General features: G+C 39.7%; 1 protein-coding gene and 1 long non-coding RNA gene across 3 annotated transcripts in view; one reads left to right on the top strand and one right to left on the bottom strand.

The window, feature by feature from the left end:
* Nucleotides 1–725: 725 nt before the first annotated feature.
* Nucleotides 726–3410, top strand: LOC146234457 (uncharacterized). Of its 2 annotated transcripts, XR_014741532.1 has the most exons (6): nucleotides 729–796; nucleotides 1033–1150; nucleotides 1515–1824; nucleotides 2256–2332; nucleotides 2501–2720; nucleotides 2864–3410. It is a non-coding gene; the product is annotated as an uncharacterized LOC146234457 (long non-coding RNA). The 2 variants fall into 2 exon arrangements; XR_014741531.1 differs by having other exon boundaries at nucleotides 726–796; nucleotides 1033–1824.
* A 2835-nt stretch (nucleotides 3411–6245) lies between these two features.
* hibch (3-hydroxyisobutyryl-CoA hydrolase) overlaps nucleotides 6246–22535 on the bottom strand; it is a 107546-nt gene continuing 91256 nt past the window's right edge. Inside the window, exons 12-14 of the mRNA XM_084689869.1 lie at nucleotides 16260–16379; nucleotides 7876–7909; nucleotides 6246–7606 (exon numbers count right to left, since the gene is read on the bottom strand). Coding sequence (XP_084545995.1) covers nucleotides 7449–7606; nucleotides 7876–7909; nucleotides 16260–16379 — 312 coding nt within the window. The 3' untranslated portion in view covers nucleotides 6246–7448. The remainder of the gene's footprint in view (nucleotides 7607–7875; nucleotides 7910–16259; nucleotides 16380–22535) is intronic.

The following is a 22535-nucleotide window of genomic DNA, read 5'->3' as shown; positions in this document are numbered from 1 at the left end:
AATGGAAAAAAATTTATGCAGTATCATTTACTCTTACAGACGCTTTTATCCAAAGCGACTTCCAAGAGAGAGCTTTACAAAGTGCATAGGTCACTGATAATAACAACAAGATAGCCCCAAAACATTGCGAGTAGCCCCAAAACATGAAGCACATATTGTGAACAAAGTGCCAAAGGGAAGAACCATAAGAGCATGTAGTTAAACAAGTTACAATTAAACAACATGAACCACTTTAAGTGCAAGTGTACCTGTAGAAAAAACAAGCAACAATAAAAACAATATATCACAGCAAGTACAAAAATGTGAATCAGTTACCACTAACCAGGGACGGACTAGGGGAAAAAAGCGGCCCGGGAGTTATACTGTCAGACCGGCCCACTCAGTAAACTGTGGGCGGTCCACTCAAAACATGGCACGTTGTCCACTCAATGCATTGCACGCATCTCAAACCATGATGAGGTAGGACTTACAAGCAAATACCCAATGACAGAAGTTTACATTTAGGAGTTTCGTTATGCATTTTACTTTATTGAATTTTAAACTGTGACTTGTAGGTGTGTATGGCATTGTTACTTATCTCTCACTTCTTAATCAGACAAATTTGACACAAGTAGCTCCTAAGCCATGTAATTAATATCTCCAGACATGCATTGACGTCTCTCCTTCACAATTAGGATTCTGAATGCACAGATGGAGTGGTCCCTCAGAACATTTATGATGAATTGCTCCAAGGGTACCATCAATTAAAGAAAAAAAAACGGCAACTGTCAGTGGATCTTAGAGATCTTCAAGAGAAGTAAGTACTTACAACACAAATAGAGTCAGTAAATGAAATGCCATGATAATATCACCCAATGAAATTGTAATTGAGATTTTTGTTGTTATTTCCAGTGATAATTGTACAAAATATTATATTTTCCTCATCTCTAGGATTCTGGACATGTAGTTATGGTAGTAGTCCTCTTCAGTATTATAGTAGAAACTAAAGATAAACACTAATTTACTATTTTTTCCATATTCATGTAACCCTAGATATGCAGAATTGGAAAAGGAAAAAACAGAAATACACAATGAGCGTGACCGGTACAAAAGCTACCTACGCTCCATCCAGGGCAATGTCGGAACACTGCTCCAAGGGAGGTGTTAGAAGGTGACTAAACATTTAAATTAAGTAATAAAACTGATATAAAGTACTGCATCATTGTTATTCTCACTACAACATATTATAAACATATTACACGTTTCACCACACAACATGCATTACCACATGGTGTGCGTTTGCCTATGTGTGTATCACATGTAACTTTTAAATTGTAATTTTAGCATATGTTCACACTGCCCATTTAAATGTTACAAATAAAGTAAACCTGTTATTGTATATTGTTACTGTAATAGTTCCGTTGCTGTATATTTTTATTGTTATAGTTCACTAGTTGGAGACAACGGGGGGCTGGTTGTTTTCATCCTTATTCGTATAAATATAACCTATTTTAGAGTTGTTTCCCCCGGAACAGATTTCATGTTCCAACCGAGGGGGGCTGTTGCTGTCTTGGTGTGTGGGGCTGCATCAAATACCCTCTTAGCTTTGTTAAATTGCTGCACTAGTCCACACTTGACCGGTGGGGATCTCATTCTATTACGACTGAAACTGTTGGCTGCTCCTGGCATTCTCTAATCCCTGTTCTCCTCTCTGTCCCCCCCACACATCCCCTGTGGTGTGGGGGGTCTGAGCTGTCAGGACCTGCCTGGTCGTCGGTCTACCAACGCTGGACCAGGTCGTCAACCGGAAACCAGCCTCCATGACGGCCAACAGCGAGTTTCCAGGTCCCATCCAACGTCTATAAAGCCGAACAATGGATTTTTGGTGTTTCAAAACCCATTGACACTGTATGACTATGTTTAGCTTGTGTTCTGCTCCTCTCTCTTGCCAACCGTCTCTGGAGGAGGGGATCCCTCTCTGAATTACTCCTCCCAAGGTTTCTTCCATTTTTTCTCCCCTTGGGAGTTTTTCTGGGAGTTTTTCCTTGTCTTCCTTGAGGGTTTAGGTTGGTTGAGGGGCAGTTCTATGGGCGTATGTGAAGCCCTCTGTGACATGCTTGCGTGTAAAAAGGGCTATACAAATAAATTTGATTTGATTTGACATGGGTAAATGTGAAATATTTCTATTGGTTCAATTGCCTTCACCACAAAAGACAATTCTGACAATTTGACTTTTGCTAATTACAACACAAACATTTGATTTTTTTTTCTTCCAGTATCCGGCAGTGCACCGTTTCAACCCAGCACCTCAAAAGCCAGTCAGGAAACAATCTTTCCCTGCCCAGATGGAAAGGTACATTGTATTATTCTGTAATAATCAACTTTGTTCCTCAGTATCATTGTAGGATGTTAATATTCTCTAAATAATTGTGATTGTATGAAGTTAGTTTGCAAATGGTATAAACACAAAGACACTGGTGTTCTTGTTTTATGTCCTAATTTAGCTTTACTCTTATCTTAGATCCATATTGGGGGTGGAGCATACATATCAGCAGGGATCTGGAGCTTGATCAGAGGAGCAAAAAATGACTTCCGGTTCTGCAAGGACCTTGCTGTAGCCATCTGGGGGTCAGAAGTCCTGTGGAACCGATCCATTGAGGGGAAGGTATGCAACAGGCTTAAAGGCCAAGGAGCTGTTGCCAAACCTCCCCTTACGCCTGAAAAATATCAAGCAGTTAAAGGTTGGTATTTTATTTTCCTGTGCCCAAACTTTTGCATTCAGTTCTATTTACCTGCTCAATTTATACATATTGAGTCCAACGCTCTGTGTCCAACAGTCTTATGTGACATTGTTTCTCTATGTTCTGTATATTTTTTTAAACAGACTCATTAAAGAGATGGCTGCAGGAAAAAAGTGTCCCGGATCCAGAGGTGGCTGTTCGCGGCCATAAAATTGGGCAGTATGTTCCAGAGAAGATCATGGACATTAACAAATCAATTAAAAAAATTGAATTTAATACATTTATTTGTTGCTTCTATTTCAATATTATGTTAAATTGCTATAATTAAGGTGTAGGTTGCAGTATACAAAGATGTGTGTGTGTCTTAGGTCAGTGTGGTATGTATGTATTCACTCTAATTCCAGGTTCCACTAGTTGAAATTTGTTTAATCAATTTAAATTCCTACTGGAGTGTTTCAGGCACCATTGTGAACAACAACAACAAAAAAATCCCAAGATAAAACCAATACAGACCATTTGAGACCAGATAAAACCAATACAGACCATTTGAGACCAATAACCTCAAATGGTCTATGATATCTTTTTTTTTTTACTGGAACAGACCAATACATTCCAGCAGAAACCAGTAAGACACCAGTAGAATGTGTTCCAATTCCCCTATAAAAAACAATAAAAAACTGTTGAAATTTCTATTGGTTTTAAATGAATTTCTGCTGGTGTTCAACTGGATATCTAATGGGACTTTCTACTGGATTTGAACTGGAAATTCCAATAGGGATGTTAAACAAAGTAATTATGAAAATAAGAAAATACAAAAACAAATAGGCCTAGCCTACTGTTATAAGCACTAAAACATCTAACGTGGTCACTACATTTAATTTGTCTGCTACTATTTGCCAGCCCTCTTTCCTGGATTTTTCAGACTTTGAGCTGTGCCGTTCTGATTAAATCTTCAAATTCGGAGTAACCTTCGAACAAGTTCTTGCTGTTGTTGTTGAAAACAAAAAAAAAAATATAAGTGTAAATAAAGTTTATCAATGTAAATCTTCTGTTGCTTATTTGTTAGAACAGAGTTGTGATTTAGATTCTCAGTGGGATCATGTCTATATTTGTTTTCAAAGTACCATTGAATTACAGCGTTTGTTGAAATGCACATATTTTTTATGAATGTGACTGACTTGTGGTCCTCTTGCTAATTTTTTATGTTGAACACTATAATCTAAAAGATTATGATGCGCTAATAGTGGTTTGGTGCCCATTGACATGTCGAAGCCACATTTAAAAAATGGTATCATTAGACTTGCTTTTTCCATCAGCTGATGCTTATTTTGCCAAGGCTTTCCATGCTAAATACAAGGCTATTTTTCTGAATCTCATAAATCTTCAGTTTCCTTTGGAACGATGCTAGGCCTTTTACTTTTCCATAACAATTAAGAGCGTAGAACACAATGCTTATTTATAAAACAATTGGGTATTTTCGACTTAAACAGCTGTTTCTGATTGGACGAGAGACGCTCCATGAGTTGAATTATCCCACAACAACCCACTCTGACTTGTCACTCCAATAATAAATCACTCCGCGATGAAACATTTGCGTTGATACAAATAAGTAACCATAACAACGGGGACGAGTCAAAGCCTCAATTTACAATTTTGAAAGACTTTAACAAGCTAACTTGTATTTACAACAATGAGTAACTTCAATATTTATTATAACGTATAGAAAATAAAAATCTGAATGTATTGTGTCATTGTAACCGCTCAGCTCACATCCCATTCTCTATTCACCTCGCTAGTCTAGTCAATCTACTTCAGACGGGCTGCGGCCAACACGACAGCAGTAGCAGCAACTCTACACATGGCCAATTATTTTCTTCTTAAAAATCTTGATTTTATTTGGGGACAATGACATGGCTCGAACTATATGGCCGGAACTATTTTTGTTGCCTACTCCACTCGACCTCCGGCATCGTGGCTACAGCCGAACAACACCCGTGGTATATCCCTCAACAACCCCACGAGCACGAGTACTATATTGCTTTTATAAAACAATTTTATAGTCAACCAATTAACATGTAAATACAGCTATTGATAACAAAAATGTTGATTTTGCCATTGTTCCTCCGCAACGAAAAAATAGTTCCGGTGTCAACGTCAGCTGAACTATTAGCCCGAAAGCTAACGTTATGCTAGCAAGATTCAAAGGCATTAACATTTTTTACGGTTGACAAACAGTAAATATAATTTTACAGTATGTTTGACAAGAAGATGTGCTAGCTAACCAGCCATGTCACTATCCCAAAATCAATATCAAGATTTTTACGAACAAAGTATCGGTCATACTAGTACATGGCTACAGTACGGCCGCAGCCTGTGGAGCGAGTTGAATAACAAATGGATGTGAGATGACCGCATCAAAGTTGACATTTTCTCCAAACTGTAATTATAATTTGACAGTATGTTTAACGACAAGACTAGCCAGCTATCGAGCCACGTCATTGTCCCCAAATAAAATCAAAATTTTTAAGAAGAAAATAATTGGCCATGTGTAGAGTTGCTGCGACTGCTGTAGTTTTGGCCGCAGCCCGTCTGAAGTAGACTGACTAGACTAGCGAGGTGAATAGAGAATGGGATGTGAGCTGAGCGGTTACGTGACACTGACACAGTACATTCTGAAAATATTTTATTTTAATACGTTATAATAAATATTGAAGTCACTCGTTGTAAATACAAGTTAGCTTGTTAAAGTCTTTCAAAATTGTAAATTGAGGCTTTGACTCGTCACCGTTGTTATGGTTACGTATTTGTATCAACGCAAATGTTTCATTGCGGAGTGATTTATTATTGGAGTGAAAAGTCAGAGTGGGTTGTTGTGGGATAATTCAACTCATGGAACGTCTCTCGTCCAATCAGAAACAGCTATTTAAGTCGAAAATCCCCAATTTAAGCAATAAGACCCAAGAGACCCATCATTGTAATATTTGATTTGGCATAATGGTTTTGCTTGCATCAGCTCCCTGCTGCACCCAACGAAGACACCGTCTCGACATCCGACACATGATTCAAATGCATGGTCATAAGCAGGCTTCTGCAGAGCTGGAAAACAACCCATTCATTTGAATCAGGTGTGTTGGAGCAGTGAAACATCTAAAATATGCAGGACAGGTGTTCCCTGAGGACCAGGGTTGGGAACCACTGATCTAGAGCCTTAATGACTAGATGTGTCTGTCTTCCCGTTCACCTGGCCCCTTTTTAATATTAATCCTTTGTGTTGAAATATGATCGACACTAGCTATACACTATGTTGATAGTATGATTAATGTTACTTATGAAGATAGGTATAAACGTTAGGTGCATTACCTGACCCTAGTTTTATAGTAAGTTAGGTTGCTAGTCAAATTATTGCTACAATTGAACATAAGAACTAACTTGAACATCCTGTCCTCCCCAATTTCTGTTTGCCACTTAGTGTTGCAAAACAGGTATTTGAGATGGCTCTGCTAGGTATCTGAGAAACCCCATTCATTTAAATACATCCAAAAGACAATAATATATTTAGGCGGAATATGTCATTGTTATAAACATTTCCCCACTTACAGATGTTAATCAATTCAATTTGCTCTGCCCACAATGTACCAGGTAACAGTTACAATAAGCACAGTAAAGAATGCAACAACATTTGACATTTTTTGAGAACCAGAACTCAGAAATAATCAAAAGAACAATGTTCATATCCAGTACCCCAATCACTCATTAACAGACAATCCTTGGCATAGGTACCTAAATATATGTTTCGACAATTCATCTTCTTGGATTTTTTAATATAGAGAATACACTATTTCGCTGCTATCAAGTTAACTTGTTCCAGAGAGCCCTCGAAAGCTGCTATATTGATCTGCTTGAAAAAACTATATAATTTAATCACATTTAGACAGGATTATATGGCCCATATTGGGAACACAACAGTAAATAGACAGTAAAAGAGGACTGCAACCATGTATGCAATAACTTTCTAAAGAAGCGTCTCATTTGAACATTAATCCTATTAAATGCACATGCAGTGTATTACTAGCCATGTAATAAATTATTGTTGATGCTAGGTTATAGTAAAGACAATCTTTCAAATCCCAAATACCTTTTCGGGGACTAAATCCGGATTCTGTCGATTAATAAATTATATTATTACTACATAATTTCAACAATCAATAACAGAGTACAGTTCTACTGAAAAGAGTGCAGCCAATTATTTGCCTCACATGTTAGCTTTGTACCAGTGCAAGAACGAATGACATTTTACTAATAATTCTGATATGCCTGAGCTACAAACATTGCTTATTTTGGCCGATTTTTCAGGTGAACTGAGAGAAACACATAGCTTTTGTTTCTCTTCAGAGTACTCTGTTCTGCTTTACCGAAGAGACCACCCACACAACTTGAATCATTCTCTTTTCCTGCTTCTTCCTGCTTCTGCAACAATGTTATTGCTCACCTATGATCTGTTCACAACTATGTCCTATTGAAGGGGACATTAGTTTGTTTTAATTTTAGTCATCACAAACACTGGACAAACCAACAAATCCTGTTTTTAGTAGACCAATGGCTTCTGGCAAGCCAGCTTCTATCTTATTTCAGGGAAAGTTGTTACTGTAGCACTGCACTGTTAGGGTATTGTGTAGTAAACTAACAAACATCTAGAAATGTTAATTAGCAAGAGTGTGACAGTGGGACTCATAGGTGGTGGAGGACTGAGGGTGAATGCTGTCTTGGGCCTCTGAGTCGAAGATCCTGGTCTCCCAAGGAGGAGAAACATTTATCCACATCCTGCACTGACACCTCTTCCAGTGTCGAGGGATTCCATTTTGGATTTTGATCCTTGTTTATGAGCACTGGCAACACAGTGGCAAAAAAGGCAAACACTTTTAAAATGAAATCATTCTAAAATAGGAAATGCCTTCTAAAGTGGTAACCCCCCCCCCCCACAAACACACACACACACAGTCATTATCATAAACAAAGGGACTGAGCCTGCAAGTTGCACAAGTAGAGCGAACAGGCAAGTTAAGTTTCCAATGAATTAAGTACTAATCTCATTTAATTAAAATAAAATAAAAATTATATAATGAGTTAGTATGAGTTTTGAAGTCAATAATCTTACCAGCTCTAACTCCCTCGTAGAAGTCTTGGCCCCTCTGTAAGAAAAAATACAAAAACCCATTACACCAAAAAATGGTTCACTACTTTAACTTCTCATCTCCACCACTCATTATGTGCAGGAGGAACTGTTTTTGTTCATTGTTGTATATGTAGACAATGCCTTTTGAGCCCTTATGTAGGACCACAATACAAAGTTGTATTACTCCGGGTTCCTCCGGTAGGGGAAAACCTATTGTTTTTGTTAGTATTCTTCTTATTAGGGTTCCTCCGGTCGGAGACAATGAAACAACAGGTCACTAACTACTCCCAGACCGGTAGTGGCCCATGTACGCCCATAGGGGGCGCTAGAGGCACCGCCTAAAGTCATTGGGAAGTCCAAAATGTCTGAGAATTGGTATACATGCCTCATTTCCCATGGGGACCAAAAAAGCTTAAGCACCTATAAGGTCAGCCAGTGAAAATTTAGGAAAACGTCCAAAAATCTTCTTCTCTTGAACCGTACGTCCAGAATGCATGTCTGTCTATATAGGATGATAAGGAATTAAATAAAACATGGCTGAAAGGGGTGTATTTGTGTAAATGTACACATTGATTCAATATCTATGTGTCAATTAATCAAATGTCATTTTGACTGATAGTTTTTCAAATCTAACAGGCTTCAAGATGACATCACTATTAAGTACAGTGCAACGTTTCACCTTGATATATCAGATAACTGAATTACAGCTGTTTGAACTTGGTCCAAATCTGACAATACTTGCCAAAGGAGAAACAACTATTTTGTTTATACAGTAACTGAACACAGATCTTTCTAGCTCTGTGAATAGCTCACTAGGATAAGACAATGTGCTGGTAAGTGCACATTCAGAAATTTGAAATCAGCCACATTCATCAAGCCAGTCGTGACGCTGATTATCTCTTTAGCAAGACTGCAAGCCACTGCAAAGCAAGCCAGGTACACCACAGTAGCTACATACCTGTGGTTTAGCTGAACATAGTCATAATGGGAATGTTCACTCTGAAGGGATTACTGCAGAAAAAAAACTAGAACTATTGTGCTTTGTAGATGATATCATGCTACATATCTAGCCAGCACATCGGATTTCTTTCATCATGTGTGTTAAAGCTATAATTTGACCGATATTGTGAGATTATTGGACACTGTATTCACATTACTAGTCCCATTCACATTACTAGTTGTTGAAATGAAATTGAAATTGAAGATGTAACTATTATCCTGTATCAGAATGATTCTGTGTTCAGTATTCCCTGGTGCAAAGATAGGCCTACCCCCAACTCTGAATTCTGAGTAAACATACAACAACACCTTATCTTGGGACTGAGGACTAAGAAGAGGGGGGTTTTGGTTGTTTTAAGGATATACTGTGTGACAAGGACTATAGGTGGAGGTCTGCTGACCATTTGTTGACACTTATGTGAAGGAGATCCTAGGACAAGAGATCCTGTTGTTGTGTTTCAATCAGGGTTGATGTTGTAAACACGCATACACGCACGCCAGGTCTATGCAAGGAGCCAATTAAGAAGTGCTATGGAACCTTCGCATGCTTTGTCTTAACCAATGACAGTCAAGAGCGCTTGTGTTTAAATAGCTAGCTAGCACAACATGCTAGCAGACAAATTTTGTAGCACAATGGCGTGTGATGTTTTTGTCTCCTTGTGGGCCAGCCGCAAGCAATAAAGCTTTCTTAAACTTGTTCACCGACTGACTGTGCAATAGAGGGTTTTCACGATGCGTCATCAGACTGGAAGTCGCCATATTGGAGGCACTCCACATCACAACAAAGCACAGGCATCGAAGTATACACCGAGCGTCGTCAAGGAAAATGGTTAATTATTGCCGTGTTTCAAGTTGTACCAATAGGACAGATCGAGAAAAACATTTGGAATATTATTGACTTCCAAAAGTTATTAAAAACCAGGGAGAGGAATGCCAGAGATTATCAAAGGAAAGGAGGCGCTTGTGGTTGGCAATGCTCAACCAGGATCTACAAGGGAAAAAACACGATTGAGAGTCACTTGGCTACACCTTGACTATTGCAATGATATCATACAGTTAAGGTTAGGTTGGTTAAAGACGTTATTGCATAACTTACTTTGGCCTTCACAACACAACGGTTGTTGATAACTTGGTACTGCGTCTCCCTCACCCATCCACACACCGTCTAGTTATAGGCCTCCAAAGCTTTGTAGGATTTAAGGTCTTCCGCTGTGTATGGGCTCGGCGAGAAAACCAGGTAGTTGACTATATCGGGATATACAACTGAAGGAAGAATCACCGGGTCGTCACGGATCCAAGAAGAGGGAGCTAACTCGTAGGGAACTGCACCGCCAATTAATCGTAATTTCTCAAAAAATCGCGCCTTTTCTTGGGGTCCAAGTCCTTCCCTATATGAGTTTGCATCTTGGACGCGTTTTGATGAGCTTTTCGGTTGTTTAGATATGGCTACATTAACTTAAAGTATCTAGAGCGCACAATACTTCTTTCTACTCCGTTCAGTTTTTTACACAGAGTGCCTCCACAATGGCCGCGCATTCGGGTTACCGCCCAGAACGTGACGACGGTGAAAACCCTCTATGCTTGATAGATTAATATTTCTGAGACTAGTCACTCAGTGCACTCACGCAAACATACGCTTGAAACATGACAATGCCTGTGGCTCAGTGTGCTAGAGTGTAGTATTCATAACTCTAGGGCTAGTGGTTAAAATCCCAGTGCATGCAGACATTTAGAGTTTAGCAATGTTCTTTCATGGTTCCTTTGCAGTTAAGATTATCCGTCAATTTTACAATAATCTGCAATTTTGAGGAGGAATCCACCATTGCTGCTTGCAGCAACATATATTTTTAGAAATGATTTAATGGCATCCCAATGTAACAGGCCAAATTAACACCCGCCCAGATTAAACCTGGGTAAATTTTGGCCCAGGCCAGAGTATAACCTGGGGATAAACTGTCCAAGGCCAGAAAGGAAGAAGAACAGAAACGTGCCAAGGAGAAAAGTATTATAGTATCGCAATTTTGATTGTATTGACGACAATTTTGATTGTATTGTATTTGCATATTCAATTTTGATTATTTATACGTGTAACATATTTTACAATATATCATTTTAATTGAAAGCAAACTTGCGTATATTATTTTATTATTTGTTATTATTAATATTGTTTGCTAGCCAAGCTGTAATTTGTTTTGATTCGTTAGTGTGCACTTTGCATTTCTTCTTAGCTCTTGTTCTTGTGATAAATAAAGGTGCAGTACTTTACTGTAGAACTGTTCAGAAGTTTTTAATCTTAAAGCTTGCCTATATAAGCCCCGCTTAATGCAAGTAGAGGAGTACAGTTTTCTAAAGTGGGATAGCTGCTTTTATTATTTATTGTCAGATGGCTGAGCGGTTAGGGAATCGGGCTATTAATCAGAAGGTTGCCGGTTCGATTCATTTTACATTTATTCATTTAGCAGACGCTTTTATCCAAAGCGACTTCCAAGAGAGACCTTTACAAAGTGCATAGGTCACTGATAATAACAACAAGATAACCCCAAAGCATTGCGGGTAGCCAAAACAAGAAGTACACATTGTGAACAACCAAAAAATAAGTGCTAAAGGGAGGAAACCATAAGAGCATGTAGTTAAACAAGTTACAATTAAACAACATGAAACTGTAAGTGCAAGTGTACCTGTAGGAAAGCAATAAAAATAGGATTAACTAAAATAGAAAACAGTTTAAATCAGCTACCACTAACAAACAAGAGCAACAGTCTAGGCAAGAGGCATTGTGATCCTTGATTCCCGTGCAAAATGACGTTGTGTCCATGGGCAAGGCACTTCACCCTACTTGCCTCGGGGGGAATGTCCCTGTACTTACTGTAAGTCGCTCTGGATAAGAGTGTCTGCTAAATGACTAAATGTAAATGTATTTTTGTATGTTACAATTGCATTATGTTTTGGGTATGTGCTTTTATTTTTATGTGCAACACTAGTAATCTTTGATTTTTTGATGTTTAGATTTTGTTATCAGCGTTTAACTTCGAACATTCATATTGTAGCAAGGACTTGCTAGTCTTAGAAGTTTAAGTTTCAGGAAGTAGTAGTCTTTGATCTTTGTGGAAGTCAAATTTGGGGTGTGCTTGCCTTCGGCGAGCACAAACCATTGTTATCTCACACATATATTTATTATTTTTATTATTGTTTATTTTTGCACCCCTAAGGCTCAGTCAATATTTGGACTACATAGACAAAGTCAAAGTCAAAAGGTTCGTCTTGGTCACGATTGCGTTGGTTCTATTGAGATTTATGTTCCATTGCACGGTTTAGGTTTTAATTAAGTTTTTGTGGCAAAAGTAAAGCTAACGGTGGCTAACTTGCTAGCCACAGTCACTGACGCTACTGACGTCACTAACGTCACAAAATATCACAGCTCGTTAACTCTGGGAGATAGCTAGGCTAACTGCTTTACTGCAAGGGAGCTGCAGAAACGCCACAAGCAAATAGGCCAGGGTGATAACTATTTACTCATTTTACTTTGTGATATGAAACACAATTGGGAAGTGTAATGTACAATATAAGCTGATATAAGGAAGTAGTTACATCTACTTTCGGAAACAGTAGTCTACTATTTCACTGAAGCATTAGCATAAGCATGATTCATCCGTTTTCAATTGTTAAAATAAACATTCCTCACCAATACATTTTCGTTGTAGGATTTATTATGACATTAGATTACAAGTAAACAATTTGTTGGTGAAATAATCATTACCTGTGGTTTCAAACCAGTGTAGCTCACTGCAACGCTGTATTGTAGCATAGTCTAGTAGCTAAAAAAAACATCTCCACAGCTGTTTACAGTACAGTAGCCGTAGGAAGTCAAACGGCAGCACATGTTTGGCACTACCCTTACTTAAATCAAAAGTATTTCAATAGGTGAAACTATCTGACTTGTGACTACCAACCTGAACTCCATTGCCACAGCCTAAACTTCAATCGGTTCATGAACATAATTCATTTCAGCCTAGACCGTACAACGGAAGTAATGTTAAATCGAATTCAACCAACGCAATCACTACCAAGACAAGTCTAGTTGTAGCCTACAATTTACCGGGGGAGCTTCTCCACACAGCAGGGCTATATCGCATTTTGCATTGTTACTGACAATGATCGCTACCACTGACATTTTTATGAATGAGTGATTTCCCCCTAAATAAATGTCAAGCTTATTTACGTTTTTGGGGGCATATTTTCAGGTAGCAGATGGTACTATTTGAATCGCGATTCCATCTGAGATAGCTACTTCTGGTAACGTCGTTGTTAAAATGAGCTTCAAAGGGGGTTCTTTATTAATGAATGAATGCAATATGAGTAGGCTAAATGCCTGAAAATATCACGAGAAGGGAAAAACTTACAATGATGTTTAAATCATAGAGATTAGGTAAATTTTTACACCGGTCTGCCAAATGTATTCGTTTTGATTCAACTATGAGGTTGCTGATCACCATTCCCTCTTGCAGGGGAAATGAAAAGTCTACTTTTTTTATTCTACTCTTCACTCTTAGTATTTTGAGTTATAAATGAGCAGAAAAAAATGTGCTTTTAAATCTATGTAATCTTTATAAATAATAAGTACGCTATGCATTTTAATATAAAATATACAGAAATATCAGTTGTAAAATGTAATTTAAATACGGACCCCTGCAACCAACGCAAGCAAGCACACCCTTTTTAAGTTATAAAAGTCTATGTTTTAGAGTTTTAATATTTAAGTCAGTTAGCTTTCTCACTTAACTTACCTGACAAAGCAGAACCCCCAATAAAATGTTGAAAAATTATTATTATGAAAAAGCAATTATTGTGTATATCACTCAACACTACTGATATCATGGGGGTATAATCTGGCCATAATATACCCGTGGTATAATCTAGCCTAGGCCCCTTTAACCCCCGGACTGGGGGTATACTATGGCCTGTTACACCGTGACAAAAGCATTTTTTGGTTGTTGAACAGCAATGTGGTGCTGTCAGCAGATTGTGATCAATAAGTATTGTCTGGCACCTGAGCCTCAGGCTTCTGAGGAGAACGTGTCGTACTCGGATGTCTCATCCGGCAACACCTCAGACTCTGATGGACCCGAGCTCTCAGATAATGTTAACGGTACCGATGATGATACCGAGCGAGATGGAGGAGAGTCGCTTTTTTTTAATCGACCTAGTCCTGACATTTGACCAAGCGTAAGTATCATCCAGCTATAGTTCAATGGCTACTGCCTATTCCTACTACTTACTTACTTGTTTTGTCTTTGTGTTGCCGTGCTGCCACACTACTCATACTCTGTGCTAGACTGAGGCCCTTCCACAGACATATTGTTCCACTGGAAAAATGGATGACAATGCATAGTTTCAAATTGAAAATTGATATTCTGGGATGTCATGGAAGGGTAGCTGAGTTATTTTAATTTAAATTAGACAGGGTACAATTTCTGGTGTAATTGTGGTGTGTGCTTGCGTCGGTTGCAGATGGGTCCGATCTTAGTTGGCAATATTTTCCAGGTGTTCCATTCTTAAGGGCAACCAGTAGGCCTAGGCCACGTGTCAAATTCAAGGCAAATATGGCTCACCACGTCATTTTATGTGGCCCGTGGAAGCTTAAATGGTGTATTGAAATAAGTCTACGCTGCTTTACAGCGTGCATTGCCCATAAACTACATCTCTCACAATGCATTTCGATTATGTTACGGCAAAGTGACGACATCCCGCCGCTAGAAAGCAGTGTATGCACATCAGTGTTAAACGCAAAGTTTAACTGGGTGAAGGCGAGCATGGTTTGAATGCACTCCAATGCCGGTTCTGCAAACGTACCCCATGCACATTTTCAGCCAAGGCCCCCGGGCATTCAACCCAAGTTGGTATTGCTCTCAAACTTGGTTAGAGTACTCAGCCAAGCTAGCATGTTTCTGCTTCCCCTGTCACCAATTTGGAGCCAAAAATGATGAAGACATCGCCTTCACTAGACAAGGTTTTACCATTTGGCAAACGGCAATGTTTATTTTACATAAACCACAAAAAGCTATTCTGCAAAGGGCAAAACATCTTGCTCTCATGCTATGCGCGCTTGCATTAAGTGTGTAAGTCCCTATCTAGCATCACAACAAACCCAGAATACGTCTTAGGTTTGGGCATTTCCAAAGGCTTTTTAGAACAGAAAGGCGACTTAAAAAAAAATCTAACACCCAGTGGTGTCTATTTTTTTTGCCTCCCCTTTTGATTTCAGAATTCCAATTACTAGACAAAAAAATGTATCCTGAGAAAAGTGGATTTTGAGGGGTATAGCTCCATAGACCTCCATTCATTCTGCACTCGACCGTTAGCGCCCTCATATGGAACTTGAGTGGAACAGCAACCAGTTCAGAACCTGGAAGTTTCCAAGAGTGGGAGTTCTCCCTTTATTAGACATTCTCTGGCTATGTGCACAGACTTTTAAGTTGAAGGTTCCAAAATTCCCCCTAAACCTATATCAATGAAAGCTCCTATTGGGTCAAATGAGGTGTCAATCAAAAGGTCAGAGAGCATTGGCCATTTTGAGACTGAGATTTTAGGAATGTTTACATCTGAACTGAAGTTATAAACAAGTTTACATGAATGACTGGATGCTTCAGTCACACATTTAAAATGATGCAACAAGAGTCCATGGCTATTTATGGATGTAATACATTGTTTGGACAAAATATTTTACTTGGTCTAAATGTGTGCGTTGTATAGTTAAGTACCAAACAATCGTACGGCCCGCCAAACCTAATCCTAACCATTTGGTTGAACATTTCTACTCACCTATTTGTAGGTTTCATTGATTTAATTGAAGATTACATCACAACAGAAAATTATAAACTGCTCTGTCCTCCATTGTTGTGTAATACGAAGTTTTCCAAACTGATTTTGTATTGAATAATCCACTAAATGTTACAGCCATATTGGCTAAAGTAAAGTTTTGCTACTCTCTCATATCCAATGGCAGACTTGCTTCAATGTAATATTTAATGCTAATTAAATAACTTTAGGAACGTGAGATTAATTCTTATTGGTTATTTATGCGGAAAGATGTACAATTCAATTTGCCTCCCCTCTGCCTTTATTGGAAGCATAATAAATGTAAACAAATGACGTTGCAATATTTGAACATCCATTCTGATTCGTCAATTCAGTAACGAGAAGAGCAGTTATCTTTTCAAAAATCTATATATTATGGTCATCATCAACAAGGACTGAACAATTTAGTAAGAAAGTCACTTTTATTGCTTTACCTCCAATCATTTCTGAGTAATTTTTAAGAAGGCTTAGATTCCTTTGCCTCCACTGACGAGCCGCTACTGGTTACATACCATGCATGCCTGACTGAGCCTATACTCCATCACCAGCACTTCCTGCAGACTCATGGTGGCTCCCAGCTGCAGTTGTTTGAAGGTTATCTTTAGTGACGTAGGAGACATCTGGGATAAAATCTGTGAAATAACACAAATAGAAAAATGTATAGTTCTATGCTTAAATCATACATGAAAAGGGCACAAAACTTCACAAAAAGGTATTTACCCAACATCTGAATTCCATATATTTCTTTAGAGAGTGTACGTTTTTCCATAATTACTAGAATTGCCATAAGCGGTCATTCAGATTCCAAACTCTAATCTCTCAGTATCATGATAAACACTCAATGAAACATTTTCAATTCCATTCATGATATGAGAAAATCCAATGATCCAATGGTATGATTAGCCAATTTAATCGAATAGTTTATATTTGTAAGCATATTATTAATAGCACCCCAGACCGCTAGCAACGTTTCTTGGACATATACAATGAGAGTGGCAAAGCAACAATCAGCCACGGGAAAGATCTAAAGTAAAGAATGTGTGCGGTTAAAATGACTGTGTATGACCAAAATAGGTAACGTTTTTTGGGTAAACCTTTTTCTTTTGACTGTGATTTTTATTTAAAAAATTAAAATAAAAAATAAAATTAAAATACCAACACTTTTAGGAAAAGTCAGGATCAGATTTTATATTTTAGTCAAAGTTATGGAGCATATTTAAAATGAATTAAATTATCGTAGTGTTAAGTTACACTTATTGTATTATTAATACAACAGTGACCGAGAGCATCATATAATGGGCATTTGTGCATTTCTATAGAGACTTCAAAACATCTAATTTTGAATATACAAGGAGTGTAATGCTGGTCAGAGATTCTGAACAGGAAAGCAATAATCCATTCCAAGTCATCGATTCAATGGTTGGTAACCATGAACAATAGGTGTGACCAAACTCTGTTGAACGGTAACACTTTATATTAAGGTACACATATTAACCCTTTACTAGTTGCTTATTAGCATGCATGTTAGTAGCAACTTCACATTTTATTAGTCATTAGTTATCACTTATTAATGACATATTATGCATGACCATATTCTACAACTACTAGGCCATTAACTACAGGTTTTTCCTCACTAACCTCATAATTACTGGTTATTGATAGTAAAAAAGGACATTGTTTAACATGAATTAAGATCTGAATATGCTTTGCTCATTCTGGGCTTTATGAGACGGTAGTACCACAAGAATAGTAATTATACCGTAATAAGGCCTAATTGTAAATTGTATATTTAAATATAATAAACACAAAACTACAAGTGTTAAGTGTCGTAATAGCTCTAAATTAAGTATTTCTAAATAAGAACGTGTTCCCTATTCTAAAAAGAGGTCTTACTCATTACTCTTAAACTAGTAGTTAGAAACACATTAACCCACATAGTTTCCTTATTCTAAAGTTACCTCCTCTTCACACCTATTACATCTATTATAGCACACAACTAACCCTTAACAGTGCGTGTCCACTACAGTGTTTTTTAATGCGCTGCATTGCTTGTCTTCCCAAAGTACACCATGCTCGGGGGTGTGTTAGACAAGTTAATACAGAGTTGTAGTTCTCTAAGGTCACTGTTGTAGTCATGGCCAAGCATGTAGACTTGGGTTCATGTACTCACAATATCGACACAAGGTACAACATTTTACCAGTGCAAGATTACAGTAGAATACATGTTACGCCACCGGTCACTCAACCAGTCGTCTGTAGGCTGGGCTAGCAAGCTAGCAGTGGCACAGAACAGTCACGTAATGTGACAAGACTGAATTTACAAGTATAAAAACACACTAGGGACACTGACAACATCGGCAACCCTGCCCCATGGATTATTATTTTAATGTAATCTTTAAAGTCAGGCGTTTGTCGCATTACGTAACTTTGTTTTTAACAGCGTGCGGATCGGCGGTTTCCAATTAATTTTCAATTAAATCGGGAGTTGACACTCGCGTAGGGCATTGTGGGAAGGCGAGCGGAGCGGAGCGTTGCAAGTTGGATTTTCTCAACTTTATGTAAATGAGGAGCGTGAAAACGCTAGCGTTGGCCAATCTGATTACTTTATTGTGCGTCTGCACACCCAGTTCTGTTCAGAACAAAACTTTCGGAAGATGTTGTAGCAGAATCACATGAACAATTCCAGGATATGCTTTTTTCCATTGGTTGTTGCGTTAAATCTTACCCAGATTTAATAGTGCTATTTTCTGATTAGCTATTGAGTAGACCTTTTTATTTTTTTGATTGGGTGATAAGTGGCAGGCTCAACTAAGAACTCTAGGGGTGACGCACTTGATTCCTGCCGGTTCCATAGTGAGAGAGGCGCGGACAGAGAAATTTCAGTTGGGCGCGCAGCGAAGCAAGCAGCGAAGCTGCGGAGCCACTTAAGTATTTCTCCCTTGTCTTTTTATTGGTGGTCAAGCCGCAAAGCGGCGAAGCCACTTAAATGTTTCTTCCTTTTCTTAGTATTATTATTGATGGCCAAGCTACGAGGCGGCAAAGCTATTTAAGTGTTTCTACCTTTTCTTAGTATTATTATGGGTGGCCAAGCCGCAAAGCGGCGAAGCTACTTAAGTGTTTCTACCTTTTATTATTATTATTATTATTGGTGGCCAAGGCGCGAAGAGGCAAAGTCACTTAAAGGTGACATGACATGCTGTTTTTGGATGCTTTTATATAGGCCTTAGTGGTCCCCTAATACTGTATCTGATGTCTCTTTCCCGAAATTCAGCCATGGTGCAGAATTATAGCCACTACAAGTAGTCCCACAATCAGCTTTCCTCAGAACACTTTTTTTTCTGTGTCTGTAGCTTTAAATGCTAATGAGGAGGAGAGGGGCGGCAACATGCGCTAATGTTTACAACGGATGTAGCGCAATGGCTCGTAGCCCCGTTGCTGTAAAATGCTTTGAATTTACCCATTCTCATCTGATCACCCTGGTTTGCAGAGGTGCACACTCATAATAATTTCAATGAGGTGAAAGGCGGATATCGCACACGCCATAACACCAACAGCAGAACGGTTATCCAAATAACAAAGAAGTGTACAACACTGGCGTTACAGCGTTTGTACGTTAGCAACAGTAACTCAGCTGTTAGCTGCAGAGCTAATGTTACAGCCACATTCTAAGGGCAGGTAACAATATACAGTAAAGCAACACAATTATATACCGTTAGTTAACTTACTCGTCCAAGGTTTGTATCTTGACCAAGGAGATTTAGTAATGATCCTGAATTTAATTTCAGCACGCCAGCTTTGTGTTGGCTCAAGTTGTGGAAACAGTAGTGGCTGAAATGTTTGGCGCAGACATTCAAAACTTTGGGAAGTAGTGTCGGCGCATTTCCAGCGAAAATAAAATTGAGATATTGGTTGTGCAGAGGCTCAGATGAAGGAATTAAATAAAGATTTGAGCTTGCATTTGTACATCCAAGCACTGAGCAACTGTTGTGCTTCGTTTGTTTGCTCGCCATGATGTCTCTCCAGGAAAAACCGATATTGCACTTGCCCTTGAACGGTGGTACTGTAGCTCAGTTTCTCATGGGCGGGCCAGATGATCTGGGCGAGCAAAGCAGAGAGAGGGGAGGTAACCTTTCTCGTATCTACGTCACTTGGAGGAGATTTTCAAACAGAGCATTTGAGCCTTCATTTTGTCAAAGGCGGAGAAGAACACCCAGGGCTTTGTTTAGACCTATTGAACATTCTAGCCACTGGGGGACCAAAGGCAGGCTAGGGGAACTCATATTAATGTTAAATAACCTCATAAAATGAAGTTTTCATGTCATGTCACCTTTAAGTGTTTCTACCTTTTATTCTTCTTATTATTATTATTGGTGGCCAAGCCGCAAAGTGGCGAAGCCACTTAAGAGTTTCTACCTAAATAATTGAGCATTGGCGAACAGTAGGAGTCATAAAAAGAAAATATTAAATATCAAATATTGAAGATTACTGCACATTTAATTGGCAAATGTCTTCTCAACTCTGTCCTCAAAGCAGAGACCCCTTTTTGTCAATACACCGCTAACAAACGCAGTGAAGAGACCAGCTCTTCTGGCTCACATTCTACTGAGTGTTCAGACACAGCCAGTGGAATTGGTGCGCAAATCACCAAATCGTGTTCTACAAAGAGCCGTCGTGCTCCTGATCTGCCGCGCATTGCAGGACCGCTAGCCGACTTTGTGGAGGAGCTGGACATGCCCCTCCCCTTGTAACTTTCCGGCGCAACCTCCGCTCCCTCCGATTTCTCCTCTATTGTAACATCCTCCCTCCCTCCCATTGACGAATTCTCGTCCCACCCCACTAACACTGCCACAGACTCCTTGTTAACCACTTTAACTTCATCACTTGACTCTCTCTGTCCTCTGTCAACCAGGCCTGCACGATCTTCTCCCTCCTGCCCGTGGCTGCCACCGACAGCAGATGACTTCTCCTCCTTCTTTGAGAAAAAAGTTGCCAACATTAGCAGTCGGTCTCCTAAACCCACCTTTCCATCCCCTTTCACCCTCCATGACTGACCCAACTAAATATCTAAACTCTTTTTCTCCCCCATCTGAGGCAGAGATCTCTGACCTCATTCTCTCTCATCGCCCCACCTCCTGTCCCCTTGATCCTATCCCCTCCCCTCTCTTTCAAACCATCTCCCCCTCCATCATAACTTTTCTTCTCCATGTCCTAAACTCTCTTACCTCCGGCACCTTTCCCTCTTCCTTAAAACAGGCCAGAGTTACCCCTCTACTCAAAAACCCCTCCCTTAACCCTGCCGTCCTCCAGAACTACAGACCAGTTTCATTGTTACCCTTCTCAAAAACAATTGAACGTGCTGTATCTAACCAACTGTCAAACTCTCTCTCTCAGAACAACCTGCTTGACCGCAACCAATCGGGCTTCAAGACTGGCCACACCACAGAGACTGCCCTCCTTTCAGTCACCACTGCCCTCCAGTCTGCCAGAGCGGCTTCCAGGTCATCCGTCATCATTCTGCTGGACCTTTCTGCAGCATTTGATACGGTTAACCACCAGATCCTGCTCCCCAGACTTTATGAGATGGGCATCACTGGCACTGCACTCCAGTGGATCTCATCCTACCTGGTCTCCTGGGGAGGCAAACTGTGAGGCCCTCGCCAGCTCTCCACTGGTGTCCCACAGGGCTTCGTTCTTGGACCCCTCCTCTTCTCTCTGTACACCACCTCACTTGGACCAATCATCACCTCCCATGGCTTCTCCTACCACTGCTTCATCCCGGCTAAACCCTCCATCTCCCACAATCTGTCAATCACCTTGGGATCTGCGACAGTGACCCCTTCATCCTCTGCCAGGAACCTTGGGGTTACCATGGATGACAAGCTCTCCCTCACGGCCCACATTGCTGCAGTCTCCCGGTTGTGTAGATTCACCCTCTACAACATCCAGAAGATTAGGAGATACCTGTCTGAGCACTCCACCCAGCTGCTAGTCCAAGCACTGGTCCTCTCTAAGTTGGACTACTGCAACTCGCTGCTCGCTGGTCTCCTAGCATGTGCAACCCGCCCTCTTCAGAGGATTCAGAACGCAGCGGCCCGCCTGGTCTACAATCTACCTAGATGCTCCCACGTTACCCCGCTCCTCATCTCTCTCCACTGGCTACCCATCAACGCCCGTATCAGATTCAAGACCCTGGTACTGACCTTCCGAGCAGTGAACGGGACTGCACCCGACTACATCAAGTCTCTCCTGCAGCCTTACACCCCCACCCGTCACCTATGGTCTTCTTCAGACAACCGCCTGGTGGCTCCAGGATCACAATGAGTCTTATTGAGAGACTTGTTGCTCTTGTAAGTTAGTTATAACGAAGTTAACTCTTGTACTCGCTGTGAAATATTTTACTGTTGATTTTTCTTCTACAGGTACAGTCTTGCACTTTTTGGGGTTCATGTTGTTTTAATTTGTGACTTGTATAACTTGCATGGTCTTATGGGTCTTCCCTTTGGCACTTGTTTAGTTTTTCACAATGTATGCTTCATGTTTTGACCGCTTGCAGTGTTTGGGACTACCTCGTTGTTATGATCAGTGACCTATGCTCTTTTGTAAAGCTCTCTCTTGGAAGTCGCTTTGGATAAAAGCGTCTGCTAAATGCATAAATGTAAATGTATAGTCTTTGTTGTAGTTCAAAGATTTGTTGTGGACAGTTTACTTGTTGCTGCTCCAGTTGCTGTAGCATATTCAGTGCATATGGTTTGTCCATCCATGGGTCCTATGTTGGTTTGTGTGGATGA

Source organism: Hypomesus nipponensis, chromosome 23 (assembly GCF_054491055.1).
Source record: "Hypomesus nipponensis isolate SF chromosome 23, ASM5449105v1, whole genome shotgun sequence".
Taxonomy (NCBI): Eukaryota; Metazoa; Chordata; class Actinopteri; order Osmeriformes; family Osmeridae; genus Hypomesus; species Hypomesus nipponensis.
This window is presented reverse-complemented; position numbering and strand designations above follow the sequence as displayed.